Raw genomic sequence first — 18,590 nt, forward strand, 5'->3', positions numbered from 1 at the left:
AACTCTTTTCTAAAATCTGCCATTTATGAAAATCAAATGCCTGAGCCATGACTCGGATCTTACTATATTAATTAATCTGATATCATTCTACCATTAAAATATTAATAAAACGTTTTTGGGGAAAAAAAAAGGTGTTGCAGCTTGGAGGAGAATAGGGTGCAAGACATATGAGCCTCATTACAAGGTTGGTGGCATGCCGCTGGTAAATCTGGCAGGATACCACCAAAATGGTAATCTCGTTACTGGCACTTGGATTGACGGAATGAAGGGCATATTCCAAGTGCAGGCAACGGTGGTTATTCCCCATTCTATGAAGTCCTGTAGGACTCCATGGGAGAATTACTGGTATTACCAGCACCGGTAATACTGTAATTATTTTGGTGGTGGGGTGCCAGAATTACCAACAGCTCGGAGCTGCAGGTAAATCCGGCTATCCCACCACCAAATTTGTAATTTGGCGGTGCAGGAAAAGTGTCAGTAACCGAATTACTGACACTTTTTTCAGGCAGTGTTTGCTTTAGATAACATAACTTACTTCATTTGTTTCACTTTTCTAGATGTGGGTACATTACTTCTCTAGTACTATTCGCCTTTTTGCTATCACAGCCTACAGGAAGAATCCTTCCTAGACTTTTTTGTAATGTCAATAACAAGAGACTTTTTGTAAGGGCTTAAATTATTTCCCCGATCTCCTGATTAGAAGGCATTCTGCCTCTTTTGAACTGCAACACGTACTTTCAAAACTGTTTAGCTCAACTTTTGAGCCATTGTATATAAACAACTTTCAGCGCCTGTCTTGGAAACGACCATTCCTACTTACCTTTGCTTAAGCCAGGTGGAAGCAGGGGTGGACTGGGAACTAAATGAGGCCCTGGAAATAATTACTGGGGACCAAAAGAGGCCCTGGAAATCTTTTTCAAAGTGGCCCCATATGACACATTTTCAGCAAGCCCAATGCTTTTCCAATGAGAACATTTGGAAATACCACACAAAAGAGGCCCAGGGTGCAGAGGCCCACCGGGAAATCTCCAGAGTTCCCTATAGGCCAGTCCACCCATGGGTGGAAGGGTGAAATAGAGGGATTGTTCATGCAAGCCTTATGTGGTATTTTACATGCACATGGTAGGATGCAATATTGATATTGACATTTTATTTCTATCACAAGTGTTTCAGAGCGTGACAAGGCAAGGGAAGGGGAACAGAGGAGAAACAAAAACAATGATCTTACTAGGCCCAGTGACATTGAGAATGCGCAAGTGCATGGAAGAGGGGGAGAGGGAGAAGTGCATGGAAGGGGGAACAAAAAGGAGAGTGCAGAGCAAGGAGGAAAACAAACCATAAATAATAAATAAATTAATAACTAAAAAGGCAACAAACAGAGGGAGTGCAGCCACAAGTGGCAGTGCTGGGTTTAAGGCAGCAGGCTGGGTAGGTCTGATAAGTGCAGGAAGAACAAAAAAAAGAGGGTGGGGGCTGTATGGGTACAGATACAGACCCCAGTGCAAGGGGTGGCCCGGAGGCAGTGCGTGCGGGTGGCAAGAGGAGCAGGTACCTGGGCCCGGAGGAAAGAGGGTGGCCAGGTCCATAGTGCCGAGGGAGAGTAGAATCAGCAGGGGAGAGGGGGGGGCAAAGGCAGAAGCAAAGAGGAAGGTCTTGAGGTGCTTCTGGAACCGGAGATGATTGTCCTCAAGTTTTAGAGTGGCAGGGAGCTGTTCCAGAGGGAGGCCCCAGCCGAAGACAGAGATCTACCCCCAGCTCGTTTCTTTGAGAAACGACTGACCCGGAGGAAGTTGGAGGTAGAGGAGCGGAGTGCTCGAGAATGGAGGTATTTGTGGAGGGATAGCTGAAGGTATGGTGGACCCAGGCCCCAGAAAGCCTTGTGGACAATGCAGAGGGTTTTGAATTTAATCCTTGCATCCACTGGGAGCCAATGGAGAGATTACAGAGCTGGAGAGATACGATCCCAAGGACAAGTCTTGCAGTCCGGTTCTGGATAAGTTGCAAGGGGCGGAGAGTAGAGGTAGGTAGATTAAGAAAGAGGCTGTTGCAATAGTCCAATTTAGAGAGAACCAGAGCTTGGGAGACAGTGAGCTTCTGGGGGAATGAGAGGAAAGGAAGAGTACCTCTGAGGAGGCGCAGTAGGAAGTTAGACTTTTTTGATACATCAGCGATGTGGGCGGAGAAGTAGAGTGGAATCAAAGGTGTCACCAAGGTTCTTGGCCACGCAGGTGGGGATAGGAGGAGGGCCAAAGGAGGCCGGCCAGAGAGAGGGGGAAAAGAAGGTGATGGTGTGCCGATGAGGAGGATCTCAGTCTTGCTGGTATTCAGACAAAGATCGTTGGCAGCACACCAATCTTGAATGGCAGTTAGGCAATCAGTGATGAGTGAGGTGGAGGAGGTGGCCGAGGGCAGCCTGAAAATGAGTTGAATGTCATCCGCGTAGCACTGGAAGTTTGAGCAGAAAATGGCAAAACAGCGGGCGAGAGTTGCAAGGTATTGGTTGAAAAGCCACGGCGAGAGGTTAGACCCCTGGGGAACACCACAGGTGGAGAGGAAGATAGATGATAGGAAGGACCCAAGTTGGACCTGGGAGGGTCGATCAGAGAGGAAAGAGGTCAGCCAGGCCAAAGCCTGATCAGTGATGCCCAGGTAATCATGGAGACAGTTGAGCAGGATGGTATGGTTGACCGTGTCGAAGGCAGAGGAAAGATGGAGTAGGATGAGGACAGAGGGAATGCTAGAGTCAAGGTTGAAAAGCAGATCTTCACGGATTTTCTGGAGAGCAGTTTCCGTGCTTCTGCCGGATCTAAAGCCAGACTGATGGTCATGGAGACAGCCAACAGAGTCAGAATGAAGGATTAGCTGAGATGTGGCCAGCTTTTCGAGGAGTTTGCCCAAGAAAGGGGTAATGGAAATTGGGCGATAGTTGGCCGGACAAGAGGGATCAGCTGTGGGTTTCATGAGGAGAGGATGCACAAGGGAGTGCTTAAGAGGGGAGGGGTAAGGATCCTGAGGCAAAGGAGTGGTTGCGTAAATCGGCAAGGGCCGGAGCAAGGTAGCTTTAGGGTGTGGCAGCTTATTAGCAGTGTTAACAGGGTAGAAAGCCAGGGTGAACTGTATGATTGGGCTGCATACAAGCAGTCACAAGTGTGGTTAATAGAAATCTCTGGCATGGACTTTTGGAGAGGATTCAGTGCTGACAAACACTGGGAGCTTTTGTATAGACACAAAAGCACAATAATTGCTGTGGCATGTTGAATGTTGCAGTCCAAGGAAATGAGTCAGTCTCCCAGATTCCAAAAGAGTTTCTGGATTGGGCTGCCACGTTTTCCAGATAGCTTGCAGGGTTGCATTATGGCAATGGAAGTTCATATTATTGGAAATACAGATTTGTGAAAGGAAATATTAAATAACGATTCAGGGGCTTCTCTGTTGATGGCTGACAATGCCCCACAGGTCTGCAGACTGTGCCAGCTGGAAGGCAAAGATGCAGATATGTGACTGGTAGGCCCTCACTCACAGGGAGCTTTTGGCATAGACATGAATGAAGTGTACCTTGACAGAAGTGACCTTGACTGATATTTAGATGTTGAGTGCCTCACATTGAAGCACATGCAACAGGACAAGAAGTAATTCAAGAACAAGTAGCTAGCAATGATACTGTCAAACCAAATGTCTACATTTTAGTCTAGGGTGTAAAACAGTAGATTGTGGCCCTCAGCCTTCTGCTTTACAATTCTAAAACTATAAAATATAATCTATGTATAGATACCAATCTGAATCAAAACAAACTGACATTCAATAAACATGCATCCTTGTATCCCATGGCTCCCAGCCAGCAAAAGATGAACCTCCATCAGTAGCCAATGGTCATCGCTCAGAAGCCATTGTTGGTCACTCAGTAGCCTTTTTCCACCGCAGCAGCTCACAATCTTCCCCAAGCAAATTGGGATCCTTTTTCAGCATACTCCTCCAGCAGAGGTCACCAGAAGCCAGTGATAATTCTTTTTCGGAATGTGTTCTTTCCCAAGCAGCTTTTGGTACTTCTCAAGCCATAACATGTAGCCTTCCAAAGAAGATCATGCCCTTCATTTGTTTCCCTGTCCGCATCGTCCCCCATTAACTCAGTTCTATGTCGTTTTACCGACAACAATTTTTTCTAAGTAATTTATTTTGAAAATTGCTTTGAAAATATCATTGAATGGTCTTTTTTTATATTTTGGGAATCCTCCCCCAAATCCCCCTCTTCCCTGTATTATTATCCCTACTCCTTTTAACCCTTTACCCCCATATATTTCAATGAGTTTTTTCAAAGTAATTGATTCGATGCAAATTACTTTAAAAAAACACCAGTTGGCAAACCAACGCAATACCATAAGCTCACAATACCATAAGTTATCTGCTTTTTTTCTAAAATTTCTCCTTTACATTTACCGCCTGGTCTAGAAGATTAACATCTCTCGCAATAGCTCACAATGTGCTTAAATTGCACATATTCAGAGGCTCTAGTAAAACATATAAGGTGAACTAAAACAGAAACTTACTCATCTGGAAATATGACCAGGCTTAAATACAAAGATTGGGGGTAGTCAAAGCTTGAGTTTAGATATATTTTACTGACATAAAAACAGAAATGTACCCATATACTCCACTCTTAGCTTCCCACATTGCTTCGCCTCTGTTGCATGCTGATCTCGCTGTCCTTTAGGCACCCCTAAATATTACCTCTCTTTGCTAAATACAGTATGACCTCACCAGGGCCCTTGCCTTCCTGAACAGAACCATTATTTTCCCGCTGTGGCTACTAGCCCGAGTGAATAAAGGAACAATGTAGATTAGACTTACTGGTTACTGATTCCGTTGGCTCTATTGGCCCTGTCTTTATTTTGTTTTGTGCGCTCCGAGGCCTATGGGCATGCAACACCTTACAAATATTCAATAATGATAATATCCTTTGGCCATCATATTTTCTCAGCAATAGTACCCAAATTCTATTCTCTGTGCTCACTACCCTCTATCTCCATTTTCTTCCCCCTTTACGCACTGCCCTTTGCCCTGATCCCTCCCCCAATCTCTTCTGTTCTCTTTTATATGCATCTCTTTTTGCTAAGTGACTTGATAGCTCTGGGGACTATGCAACTGATTGTTTACCCACCACTGAAGTAATGCCTCATTGGTTCTTCCAGGAAGCCTTCTCTGCTGCTCTTAATGGAGAAGCAAAAACTGCAGATCACCTTATATAAATTCTCTCTATCATGAGCAGAGATCTGTTAATCTAATTAGGAGATAGTGAAGAGAAGTACATTTAGGCTATAAAATTAGCACTCTCTACTAGCTGGTAGCATGAGAATTCCCTCATGGCGAATAGGAAATTGTGATCTCTGTGTACATTTGAAGAATTGGCTTTCACGGCATGGTTGAGTAACTTTTGTGTCCGACTGGTAGCTTGCAAGTGGAAATTATAACTGCTTTGTTTTACAACTAACCACATAAACATGCATTTATTTTAAGAAACAAGGAAGAACCAGAGACCCGTAACCCCAACAAGTTCATAATTATTTAAATAGTAGCATAAATGTATGAGTCTAACATAAGCAAGTGCATCTTTTTTCAATGCTTTACAGATTTGATTTTTCCTTTTCACATGCAGGAGTTGTCTTTCTTGCGTGCAGTTCTTGCAATGAAGAAAAACAAAAGGCAGGACGAGGTCATCCATCTGCTAAATGATGTTCTGGATACACACTTTTCTGCTTTACAAGGCCTTCCCCTGGGAATACAATACTTTGAGAAATTAAACCCGGATTTCTTGTTAGAAGTCATAAGGGAATATCTAAATTTCTGTCCCAAACAGGTACATGCTATTAGCCATGAAAAAGTTTGTTACTTTCTTTGGTTCCATTCTTGCTTTAATATATGAATCTAAACGGCAATGTTTTGTTCTTTCAGCCTTCACCACCAGGACAGCCGATTTCTCCATTATTGAGACACTGTGCCTCTGTGTTGGAGACAATCGTTAAGACAGTGCCTGGTCTTTTGCAAGCTGTATTTTTGATTGCTAAAGTGAAGTATTTAGCTGGTAAGTGATGTTTATCTTTTGACCAAAACCTGTTTTTCAAGTTGCTGTTCATTCCAAGTAAATTCATGATTTTGTGTCGATGGGATGCAGGTTTTTAAAAACATTTTATTTTAGTTTATACTTTAAAAAAAAAAAGAAAATCTGGCATGTAAAAAAGTACAAAGAACAGTTATATGAGCACTGATTTATTACAGATTTTGAGTTGATCTATGCATCGAGCAGTGTGTTTGGTCTACAAACAGTATTAATAATACCGAAAGCCGGTAATATACAGATGTTGTAGGGGAGACATGGTATCACAAGTATGACGCTGACCCAAGAGCTACAAGTTTCAAAATCTTGATTAAATTCTTGGGGTTTGGAAAAACTCCTACTTTGCCCTATGGGTATGATTGGAGTAGTCTCTACCATCAAATAATAAAGAAAACACAGTCCTAGTCAGTCTGTCAAATCAAAATGGCCTATACTAAAACAAAAAATGCCTGCCCTATCTTTTATACAAAATGTGTAAAGGGGAATGTGTATGCAAAGGAAAAGTCAGTGTTATAACATATAGGATAAAGATAGCGGAGTCAGCTCTTCTCCCCATGTTGGACAGCACAGAGTAAGGCAGCCCCCATAGATAGGAGGACACACTCTGGCCCAAGTTGTAAAAATAAAAGCCAGTTCAGAACGTGGGTCGAGGCCCGCTTGGCCTTCTATGCTAAAGTCACTTAACTTCACCAAATGTTCTTTCACGGTTCAACAAAAATTCACGTAGGTCTCCCTCCGTCAGGCTCAGACCTCTCAAGGCATCAACAGTTACCATATGTCTCCCTCAGTCAAGCTCGGACCTCTCAACAAAAGTACCTCATTGAACTTAGATCTCCCTCAGCAGGGCTCGGACCTCACAGTCACAGCATTTGCAGGGGCTCTCTTCCCCAAGCTTTTATTAACATTTGTTAGGGGTTCCCTTCCTTCCCCTAACTTATTTCATGTTCCAGGTCTCCCTCAGTCGGGCTAGGACCTTCAACTGATGTCAAAGACTTTCAAATGTGCGAGGCTTTGTCCATAGACCTCCGCAGGACCACTTCGACTTTCACTTCAGCTCTCCCTTACAGTATTTGCCCCAGTGTCTCTTAGTCTTGGTAGTTCCATAACACAATCAGAAAAGTTCAAAGAAATCTTCCTCTTAAAGCAATCACCTTTTAACTTCTGCTTTTGCCCTGGTTAATCTTGGCCTTTGTGCATTTCAGAGCTCGTTCACTTTGTCGCTTTATAACAAAACATCAAACTTTTCGCGCAGGCGGTTTCTTTTCACCGGACCACTAGTCTACTCTGTATCACTGGCTTCACAGTTACAGCTGACTTTAAAAAGTTCACTACAGGTTTACTTTCTTTCGTGCAGCCTTCAATTCAGAGATGCACCTTTGCGGCTTCAATCTTCCCTTTGTTCTCTGTGGCTTTGATTCATGGGTCACAAGTCAAGGTTGATACCACATGCTTGGCTTGGCCTCCCCAAGTCTGCCGTTCACCCGGGAGGGTCTCTGGTGTCCTTGAAACACAGTGCAGGATTCTTCTTGTCTGGGATTTGGCTTTCTCTGTGTGTCCTTCACGGTTTCCCAGAGGCAACATCCTCCTGCAGGCATCTTCAGTGTTTCCCTACCCCTCACTTTGATCCCTCACTTTGATCCCTCAATCGGTCGTCCTTCTCCAGTGGGTTCGCCTTCTTCCCGGAAGATCTGCTGCTTCTTATGTTCCACCTTGCTCAGAGTGTGTCTCCATGTTCCGCCTTTTATCCGTGTGGGAGGAGCTAATGGGTATCAGATGTATGTGATTAAGGTCAAGTGCCTGATTTTGCCTGACCTGCCTGATGGGATATGCAAGTGATAGCCTCTTTACTTTTGGTCCTCCTCTTCCTCAGCCCAGTGTTTGTGTAGAAAGGGGAGGGGGGAGTTGGAACTTTGGCGATTCCTATAAAATAGGATGGGGTATGGGCACGGGAAAGGGGGGGAATACTGGATCTCGCTGTCAGTTGTCTCACCCGACTCCCTGAAGATTCCTCACCCAGGTGATCCTCTGCACTCATCCACCCCCAGGGTCTGGATCCAAAGGCGATGGCCGTGCCCTGGACGCCTGAGAGAGAGATCCCCGGGGACTAGCAGCTAGACACCCTTTGGTTTCTCACAGTGTATACAGTCTTTAGAGAGTAGTGTGACATTTGGTATTCCAAGATTATATTTAATACACTACTCGCTTTAGAGGATTCTAACCATAACTTGTTTATAAATTTGACAAATGTAATTCCTCTTGGTAGTTTTAGATTTATTTAGATAGATGGGGAGATTGGAAAGAAGGAGAGAAAGGAAAGGCATTAGAGGACAAAGCAGAAATCAGGAAGCTAACAATTCTGATGTTAAAACACTAGAAAAGTATAACAAATTAAATTGAAGGGTCATAATTAGCAGAGGAGTTGTAAGTAGCAGGTTGGGACGTGGTAGTCTTTAATGAGCAGAAATGTGGCTGAGCATTGCGGTTAAGGAATTTGTATTGTGATTGATTGTGGTTTGTCCGACCAGATTACGTGCACTTGAGCCTATGAGAATCTTAATCTTGGGGGATGGGTCATGGGTGATCAGCAGCTGTCAGGTTAGGATTTACTAGAAGCGTGAGTTTGGAGTAGGTAGGGAGAGCAAGAGAGGTGAGGACTCCTGATGAGTTACTTGGGGGAAGAAAAAAAGGTGTGTGGCTTGGTTTGTGAGACATAGTCGCGGTGCCTATGTAGTTTCGACCATGAACATTGATTAATGGTTTTTTAGTATCCTTGATGAGGAAGGTTTCCTTTGGGGGACCAAGTGCTGTTGAAACAGATGAGGCAATGTGGGTCTCTAACTAGAAGCGTTTCTTGTTTGTATGTGCTGCAGAAGACGTTCATCATGAGCGGACTGATGAGGGAATCTTTTTGATTCCCATTACTGGCAATTCTTTTTAGAGAGGTAATCGATATTTTATCTAAAAGCCCAGGTGAGTTAGGTATTGGTGAAATAGTGCCTTTTAGAGTTTTTATGATCGTGTTTTCGGGAGAGTCTTTGTTTCGAAGGTTTAGAATATTACAGACCTGCCACCAGCAGGGGTGTTAAGGGCAGATGAATACCATATGTTCTAATGTTCCTATGTAACCCTTACCCACACATCTTCAACACTCTTGATTTAATTTGGCATCCACATTAACAGTTTCATTGGGGTCGAGGGAGCTCTGTGGAGAAAAAAAAGTGTGTCTGGATTGTGCTTGCTGCTCCATTGTTTTTAAAACTTCTCATATATTGGCAAGAACATTTATTAGAATTTAATGTAATGTTTACATTATAATTCTTGATGGGACTTCGTATCTGAAGAGTGGGCCTGCTTTGATTTTATTAGGATTAAGAAGTTTCTGTCTCTAGACTCTTTTCTTCTAGGAAGTTGAGAATAGATGTTCTGGGAAGATATTCGCTTTGGTGGGGTGTTTTCTTTTTTTTTTTCAATACGTTTTCTAATCGTACATTTGTTATCAAATTCATAATTCGCAAACCTGAAGATTGACTGGCGATCGTCAAAGTTCAGCAGTTCACTTTCATTCTTAGACAAAGGAATAATTTGTATGAAATAACTATCTGACTCCCCTTTAAGTGGTTTCATTTTAGTGGTTTCTTATTTATTTTGAATATTGGATTGAGCCATAATGAGTAGTCCATTCAGCTTAGTTTAATAAGAATTTTGATTTATTCAGCTAATATCGGATTACTCAAATGGGAATTGATTTTGCTAGTGAGTTTATGGAAAAGAGGGGAAATGAGTTGCGTAATTGTTCCTCCTACAAGAGCCAAGGGTATCAGGTAATATCGCCATATATATGGTCGCCGTAAATAATATCGCCGGGAAAATGTCGTGGCGATATTATTTAGGTGACCATATATATGGGGACAGAGGCAAATAAAAATTGTTTTTTAAAAAAAAAAAAATTACTAAAAAAAAATGTGGGGGTTGCGGGGGTGTCCCCCGCATGTTCCATGCAATAATGTCGCCACAAAAAACTGCCATTTTTCAGCGATATTTTTGCATGGCGAGATTTTTGTGGCGACATTATTACATGGTACCCTAGCCAAGTAGGTCTATTATACTCTTTGTCTGAGGAGAGTGATGAGGACATATGATTTGATGTGAATGCCTTGTAACGGTTTTTGCAATCAGGGAAATGTACCCTCCTTGTCATTTTCATTATTGTAGTATTTTTTTAAAAATCATTTTATTTTGGTTCGGTTGCATATATGGGAAAACGATACAGTATCATAAATAACTGTTATTTAGCGATTGGATGGAATGGCAGATGACGAATGGCTTCCCTTCTCCCTTATTTTGACGCTTGTCGTCCCCCTGTCCCCATTTCTCTCTGCCATAGTACTGTTCGGCCAAGGAGAGTCCATTATTGGAAATTGTCTCGTAGGACCAGCCGTGTTGGATGGGGCTTGTGTGTTTGTGCTCGGAAGTACTAGTCATAGACTAGAATTGGGGCTTAAATGTACATGAATCTGTGTAGGAGGTCTTCCTTGGCAGCAGTAACCTTTTCTGCCACCAGAATGCCCATATTTTGATCCACCAAAGGGTCAGAGATGGGCCCTCTGGGGTCTTTCAGGTACGGGCGATCGTAATTCTTCATGCGAGGAGCAGCTGAGTTGAGTTTGGCTGTCGCCCCCTTCCTTGGGTAAACCCCCTGGACTGGGGAACCGAGGAGGAGTTTTTGGAATCTTGAGCTGGTTAATGGCCTAGATTGTAGGGAGACTTTGGTCCCAGAAGGCTTGGACGATGGGGCTGTCCCATCACATGTGTAGGTGCTTCACAGCCCACATTTACGCCAGCATTGTGGATCTAGTGAATATTCGAAGTGGTGGAGCCGCACTGGGCAGGGGAAGGGGAGGGGTAGTACCAGTGGAAGAGCAGCTTAAGGGCACATTCTCTGTTTGTGACACATATCGAGGAGGAGTAACTTCTTGTCCAAATGTCCACCCAGGTGTGATCCTCGATCAGGTGTCCCAAATCGGTTTCCCATTGTGCCATGTATTTCGGCCTGAGGGTCAGCATGCCGTCTTGTAGTAGTTTTTATAGATTGGATATCTTTCCTCCAGTTGGTTCCTCCTGCAAGGTGAGCTCGATGGGGCTGAGGTCACATGTGGCCCCCAGTCGAACCAGTGGGTGAGTGTACCAGTGGTGAAGCTAGGCATAGGAGAATCTGTCAAATGTCCATCTGGGCAGTATAGCATCTCCAGTGCTTTAAAAGGGATTCCTTTTGCCAAGAGGATTGCTGTGCCTCCTCTCTTCGAGTCACTGGAAGCCAAGTATTGGAGTGGAAATGTTCTATATGGGAGCCAGGGGGTGGGTGGTTGGGGGGGGGATCCCAGTCGAAGCAGGTGGGTCTCCTCTAAGAAGACAACAGAGCCATTCAAATCTTGTAGGCACTGGAGCGTGGATTTGCGCTTTGTGGTTGCATTTAGGCCCTTCACATTGAGCAAGATAAAGTTCAGTTTCTGGTGTGGCACCGTGTGAGAGTCCTGTTCCATTGAGGTGGGGGACAGGAGGGACCGAGTCAATTCTAACCGCCATCATGGTCTATTGGCGATGTGATCCCACTATCCAACTGGGTTTTTAACATTGGCTTCCAACTATGATGTTGTAACAAAACAGTGGCAGTTAATGTCCATCTTACTGCCAATAACCAGAATGTTGAATTTAGATTGTGGTGTGCACCCCTTGAGTCTCTGTGCGCCGTAGATTTTAGACTGGGCATAGGCCTAGTGAAGCCTGGGTATGAACGCTTCATGAATTCCGTTGATCAGCTGGTTGTGAGCCTGGGGTAGGCGGCTGTTCGCTAGGGCAGAAAGTGCCTAGAATATGTGTGAGGAGGTCTTCAGGTTTGTTGTGGAGAGGTTCCTGGCTTGCGCCCATTGGCTACCTTCGCACAGGTGTTTCGCTTTGTCTGGAAAACTCTTTTCTCGATGAAGAGCTTGTTTCTGCTTCCACGGAGGGCATTTTTAGGATATCTTCTGCTTCATCTAGTGTGCTGATAGTGTGGGTTGTTTTGCCCAGGACAAACCGTAGAGTGGCGTGAGGAGCCAGCGATAGCGCACCTTTTGGACTTGCAGAAATGCCGTAAGGTGTCCGGGCTCTCTTTTTCTATCTTTGCCACTGTGAGGTCTTGGGTAATGTGTAGTGGTGATCCTTGGAATGTTAGGTCTTCCTGCGAGCGGCTTGCTGTTGGGATCTCTTGTTTCATTGTGAAAAAGTGGAACTGAGTAATTATATCTTGGGGCGGGTCTGCTGGCCAGCTCCCTCGGGTGCGTATTCTGTGGGTCCGGTCAAGAAACAGCATCGACTTGTCCAGGTGTGGAAGGAGCGTCTTGAAGTGCCCGGCTATGCAATTGAGGTGGGTACTCCCTTGATCCTGAGGTTGTTCCTGCGGGCCTTGTTTTCCATGTCCTCCTGTTTTTCTGCCGTCTCTTTGCTTTTTTAACACCTGGATCCTTCTTTGCAGTTCAGCCGCTATTGTAGATTGGTCCGTTGCGTGATCTACCACTTCTCCGAGCCTCTGTTCCACTGCCAAGACCTGTTGGTCCAGCTTGTCCACCTTTGACGAGATCCCTGCCATACGAATCTGGATTTCTGTTTTGATTTCCAGAATAAGGAATTGCAGATCTTCTATAGTGGCCATTTGCCCTGTGGGGAGTTCCTGAGGAGGACTTGGAGCCTTGGTGGTGTTTTTTTTTTGTTTTGTCCTGCAGTTGGAGAAGGGCTGCAATGTCTGCGTTTTTCATGGGGTTTCTGCTGTTTTGCCATGGCTGACGACGTGGGTGATTTGGTTCCAATTGAGTTATTGGGTGGGCTAGGCCCCAGGAGGTCGCTCCCCGGTGGAGGGGCTACTAGTGAATTCAAAGGGATAGTTTTCAGCCCCTTCCCTTCCCTGAGGTGAGCTTTTGGGTTAGTTAGTGGGTCTCTCCATCGCTGTTTCTAATATCCCCCACTGGGCCAGTTCTTATGGATTGTCCCTCTCCTGGGTGTAGTGCTCCCTTCCCGGTGCGATCTTGGAGCTTGTGGCAGGCAGAGAGGGCGTTGTTTATTTCCTGCGCTAGTAGAATTATGTGGTCTCCCTCAATGGAGCTGTTCCATCTCCTCAGGTATTTGTAGCCCCGCAGGTCCGTTACAAGGTAGCATTAGCATGGGCGGGTTCCTGCATTCTCCAGGGAGAGCTCTGCTTCTTTGGAGGCCGTATATGCTCTCTGTTGGAGTTGCGGGCAGGGATCCCTGGAGCTATGCCTCAGGTCAGTCAGTCAGTCAGTCTGGGCTGTGACTTCCCTCGCAGCCCTTCTTCCGTGTTGCTCCAACTCCTCCTCCAGCAGGAGTCGGGTCTATGCCTATCTGCTTCTTTTTTCCCCTGCGGTTGGCCCTTCAGCTATCTGAGAGGGAGGGCACTTCATATTCGGCTCGCTCTCAGCTCCTCATGGGCCATGCTGGAATCGGCTGCTGCGAGGTCCCCTTATCGATCCGCTTGCGCCCCGCTTGTTTGTTCGCTCCAACTGTTGGGCTTACAGCCCCTGGCTTCCTGCTCCTCGCTTGTGGGTTTCTTTGTTGGGGGGGATGGCGGCGGATCTCAGGAGCTGCGTTGGCTTGCCAGGCACGGCCATCTTGGGAGCCCTCTGACGTGGGTCCGACAGGAACATTTTCATTTAATTACTCAGCGCCCCAGGTTGCGAAATGCTTCATCGCTTTTCTCAGTTCTTCTCCTCAGGTTCTCGTTTTGCCACCTGGCATTTAGTGGAGCCGCCGCTCACTAGGACCACAGTTTGGCATGTTTGTATGCCGGACTTTTCACGGAGGCTACAGAAGAAGCGTCCTCATCATTGGCGCTTCAAGCCACGGCTATTGTACTATTTTTTTACATATTCCTCTGGGTTGTCGGTCTGAAGGAATTTAGTGATTTATTTTGTAGGTGTGCAGTTCTATTTGGAATTTATTTGGTACCGTAACAATCCGCATCAGTGACAAGGTCATCTTTTTAATGATGCCAAGCCTCCCCTGTGGGGATAGGACTAAAGGGAGACAGTGGGCATCAGTACGAGGTTGGCGGTAACCCTGTAACATTGATTCCGCCAAGGGGGGGGCAGGAACTGTAAATCTGACTCCGTGGGAATGGGGACACTGAAGAACTGGCACTGTTGATTCAGTGAGAGACATGCCAGTAGGGGTCTGATTTCCCGGCAGGTCGGGCCTGCTGGGTGATCCTTGCCCCTACCGGCATCCATGTTTCCAGAACGGCATACTCAAAATAAGGCCCATTGTTTATAATTTTTTCTGTACCCTTTTGAATTGTTGATTGAAAGGACTCGATAGTAGACGTTGGGAAGTTTGTAAATTCTTTTCCCAATTGTCTCATAGCTTTGTTATTCCAAAATAGGCCAACGTCTGGAATGCTACTTTTAATGCATGATTTACCAAGAATGTTGGATTCCTGAAACTCAGTTTACTTAATTATTCCATTACCGTTAAATTTAATTTAAAAATATAGGCAGTTGGGACCCTTTTTATCTTAAATTAGTGCTTTTTAAAATCTCTGCTTAAAATCAATCGTAGATGCTGTTTCGCTTTCACACAAGCTTCTTCAGAGCATAAATGTAGTATAAAAAACAATATTTTTTCCATTATTTCTTTTTACTGTGTAAAATACAATCCTAATTAGGTACCATACCAACATTGGGTCTTTACCTATGGCAATAAAACCATTAAAGTTATCCCTCAATCTTCATTTGAAACAAAAGTATACTTTTTTCCGTAGAGGGCATTTCTAAATCAGTATTTTTCTATAAATGTAATGAGCATTGATATATTTTAGCCCTTGATGGAATGTTCTCATCAGAAGTTCTCAACTGTCCTCACACTTCTACGCAGATAATTCTCAGATCTTTGTCTCCCTTACCACCTTCTCTCGTTCTCTTCATACCTCTGTGCCATTGTGTCTTTCTTCTGTTCAGGCTTGGATGTTGCCCCATTTTCTTCATCTTAATCATTCAAAAACAGAGATCCTCTTCGTCCCACCAACCTCTCCACCTTTTCCCACTTACCCTGGGTCTTCTCTACCTTCCCTCTCTACTACCTTTTCCTCCTCTGCACTGAATCTTGGCATCATCTTATCCTTTTGCACCCATATATCCTGAACTGCTCACACTTGTTGTTATCGGTTTAATATTCGCAAAATTTGCTCTTTTTATCTATCCATTTAGAGAAACTCCTTACTACTTCAATGTTTTCCTGCTTGGACTACAGTTCTACCCTTTTCATTGGTTTACCACATTCTCATCTTACTTCTCTTCACTCTGTATCCAACTCTTATATCTGCCTTCTCTTCTCACCTTCCCCTCAGTCCTCTATTACTCCTTCTGTTCTCTCTAGCTCTCTTCTCACCTATACCAGGGACGTCGTTTAGGGGCCGCCAGAGGTCGCAACTGCTACCTCTGAGGTCTCCCTTGCGACCTCTGTGGTCTCCCTTGTGACCTCTAAAATAAACAAGTAAAATAAAAGTTTTTTCTTTGTTTTTCTTTTTTTTTTTGTAATACATGCTCCTGGGCTGTGGCCAGCACCATGTGGCTCTTAACTTCTGGAGTGGCTGGCTTTCTTGTTCAGGCCCCTTAAAAAAAAGAAGAAAACTAAGAACAGGAGTGCCACAAGTCTAACACTTTCGGCACTGACCCTAAATAAGCAAGAATAGGAATACCAAATAATGTGTCTTTCTGGAATTCTATACAATAATTTCTAGACTCATTAAAGGTTTATTTCAGGCACACTTCAGGGGGTGAGTCACTGATGTAGTGTGTTCTTAAATGCCTCAACTCAGCCTTTCATCCTTCTGAGGTCGATAAATGAGTACCAACACAGTGTTGGGTGATATTGGGTGTGTTTTTTCTATATAAAGCGCTTAAGCGTACATGCTATATAATAACACATCATTATCATTTGGTCATGGACCTCTGCTTGCATTCACGGGCCTATACACACTGATCTTAACAATACATATGGTTATCCATTCTTGTATGAAATGTACATCACATTATAGTGATATCGTAACAATATTTCGAGGGGATTGGGTCCTCCGACGTATTCCATATCTATGACATGTAATCACCACAGCTGTGCTGCTTCGGAAACTTTTTTCGGCGTCTGCGTCCTGCGTCGATGATGTCGATGCGCCGTCGTCGAGGGCCTCCTCCGACGTCCGACGTCATCCGATGTGATAAGTAGGACGCACGACGCCCGTAGCCTCAGTTCCGGTTTTTCCGCGAACGTGTTGCTTCGTGATTCTCGGTTCACGCCTCGACTCTTTGGAGTTCTGTTCTTCTCGGTTCTTCGAACCTGTTCGTTTTGTGCAAATCCTTCGTGTGAAGATGTCTTCTACTTCGTCTTCGACCCCGCGTCCGGGTTTCAAGAAGTGCGGGGAGTGTGGGTCCAAGATGTCGGTGACGGACTCGCACGACGCCTGCCTCTGGTGCCTCGGGGAGGCCCACGACACGGATGACTGTATCGACTGCCAGTCGCTCACGTCCAAAGCCTTACGCGAACGTAAGAAGAAGTTGTCGGTAGGTCGGGTGTCCAAGCCCAGGAAGTCGAAGTCTGCGGGGCTTTCGACGGATGATTCGAGGGGTGACTCTCCGCGTCATCGTCGGAAGTCTCGTGGGTCTCCTTCTAGGAGTCGGTCTCACCACTCCTCAGCCTCTTCGAGGCGTTCTCGGAAGCGCCGACACCGGTCGTCTTCCAGGTCCTCCACGGAGGACTCTGCCCGGCACGTTGCTTACCCCACCAGCCGTGCGACGCCGGAGGAATGGGCTTCCTTCGGGAAGAAAATGCTGGCGATTCTTGAGTCGCAGGGTACTAAGCCGTCCGCGCCCCCGAGTGGGGTCGGTCGTGTGAGGTCGAGAGACACCGCTCGCATGAGTGGTCGGCACGAGTCACGGGAGAGGTCCCGTCCGGACAAGGAGACTCGTTCTCGCCGGACCCGTTCCAGGTCCCGGTCCTCGACGCGTTCGAGACCGTGTGCACCTGTGAAGTCTTCGAGGAAGACATCGACGTCTGAGGCGTCGAGGGCGTCGACAGGCTTTCTCGAGGCTCCGGCTTCGAGGAAATCGTCGAGGCCGTCGACGCTCGGGTCGTCGAGGGACACGCTCGGGGCTCCGGCCTCGAGGGCTGTGTCGACGCCGCCGATGCTGGAGGCGCTGCGTCTGACGTCGACGCCGATTTCCTCGGCGCCGATGCCGGTTCTCTCGACGCCGGCGCCGATTCGCTCGACGCCATCGACGCCTTTCGTGTCGGAGGTACCCCGTGGCACGGGAGAACCCCCTAGGAAGGCTCTGGTTAAGAGCAAGCACTCTCGGGTGCCTTCTTTTCGCCACCTGGACTATATTTCAGAGGCGGATGAGGATTCTGATGGCCTGGTTCCTAGTCAGGTTCCAGATGAAATTGTCTCGGGCCATAGTCAGTTTGACGATTTGAGACAGTCACTGCATGATGCCAGTGGACTGGACACCTCTCCGGAGGTGGAGTTTTGTAGGCCTGAGCCTGGCTCTCATGCCGATTCCTCGTACCGGCGCCTTATGGCTAGGGTTGCTGAGTACTTGGGATGGTCTGCTCCCCCAGGGGAGTTTGTGCAGGATGATCTGACGGACATCCTTGATGTTGGTCCCCCAACTGACCCGGTACTGCCGTTCCATATGGCTTTACAGAGAAGGGTGGCGGCGGCTTGGACTGCTCCAGAGAGTCTCCCGGCGGTGGGCAGATCCTTGTCGCGAAAATATCGTCCAGCCAGTAGCGACCCCTGCTACTTGACCAGGCACCCCACTCCGGAGAGTTTGGTGGTGCAGGCGGCCACGGCCCCGGCAAAGCAGGCGTCGTACCCTACCATCCCTCCTGATAGGGACGACAAACGTTTTGATGGCTGGGCGAAGAAAGTGTTTTCTTCTGGTGGTATGGCGCTTCAGGCGGCCAACTCCATTTGTGCCTTGTCTCGTTTCACACACACTCTGTGGAACTGTGTTGCGTTGGCGGCTGAACATATTCCCGAAGGGGACGAACGGGATGGTTTCCTTGCTATGGTCCAGGATGGTAAGGATGCCATGTGTGAGTCCGTTCAGTCGGGTTTGGATTTAGCTGAATGCGTCAGTAGGTCCATGGCGGCGAGCACCGTGATACGCAGGTTTGCATGGTTGCGGAAGTCGGGGTTTGCTCCTGATGTGCAGTCCCGGCTCCTCAACATGCCCTTTGACGGTGAACACCTTTTTGGCAGCAAGGCTGACGAGAGCCTTGAGAGGTTGCAGACCTCAAAAGCTGCAGCGAAGTCGTTGGGCGCTGCAGTTCGCCAACTTCCGCCTTTTCGTCCTAGGGGACAGCAGTGGAGGGGTGGTTCCTTTCGCTATTACTCATCCTTCAGTAAAGCGAGAGGAGCTGGCAGTCAAAGAGGCCATCG

General features: G+C 46.3%; 1 protein-coding gene across 1 annotated transcript in view; it reads left to right on the plus strand.

Annotated features, from left to right (window-relative positions):
* TTC21B (tetratricopeptide repeat domain 21B) overlaps positions 1–18,590 on the plus strand; it is a 1,345,192-nt gene that overhangs the window by 445,757 nt on the left and 880,845 nt on the right. The window contains exons 11-12 of the mRNA XM_069616283.1: positions 5,651–5,851; positions 5,947–6,076. Coding sequence (XP_069472384.1) covers positions 5,651–5,851; positions 5,947–6,076 — 331 coding nt within the window. The remainder of the gene's footprint in view (positions 1–5,650; positions 5,852–5,946; positions 6,077–18,590) is intronic.

The sequence above is a fragment of the Ambystoma mexicanum genome, chromosome 9 (assembly GCF_040938575.1).
Source record: "Ambystoma mexicanum isolate Mex_15411 chromosome 9, UKY_AmexF1_1, whole genome shotgun sequence".
Lineage (NCBI taxonomy): Eukaryota > Metazoa > Chordata > Amphibia > Caudata > Ambystomatidae > Ambystoma > Ambystoma mexicanum.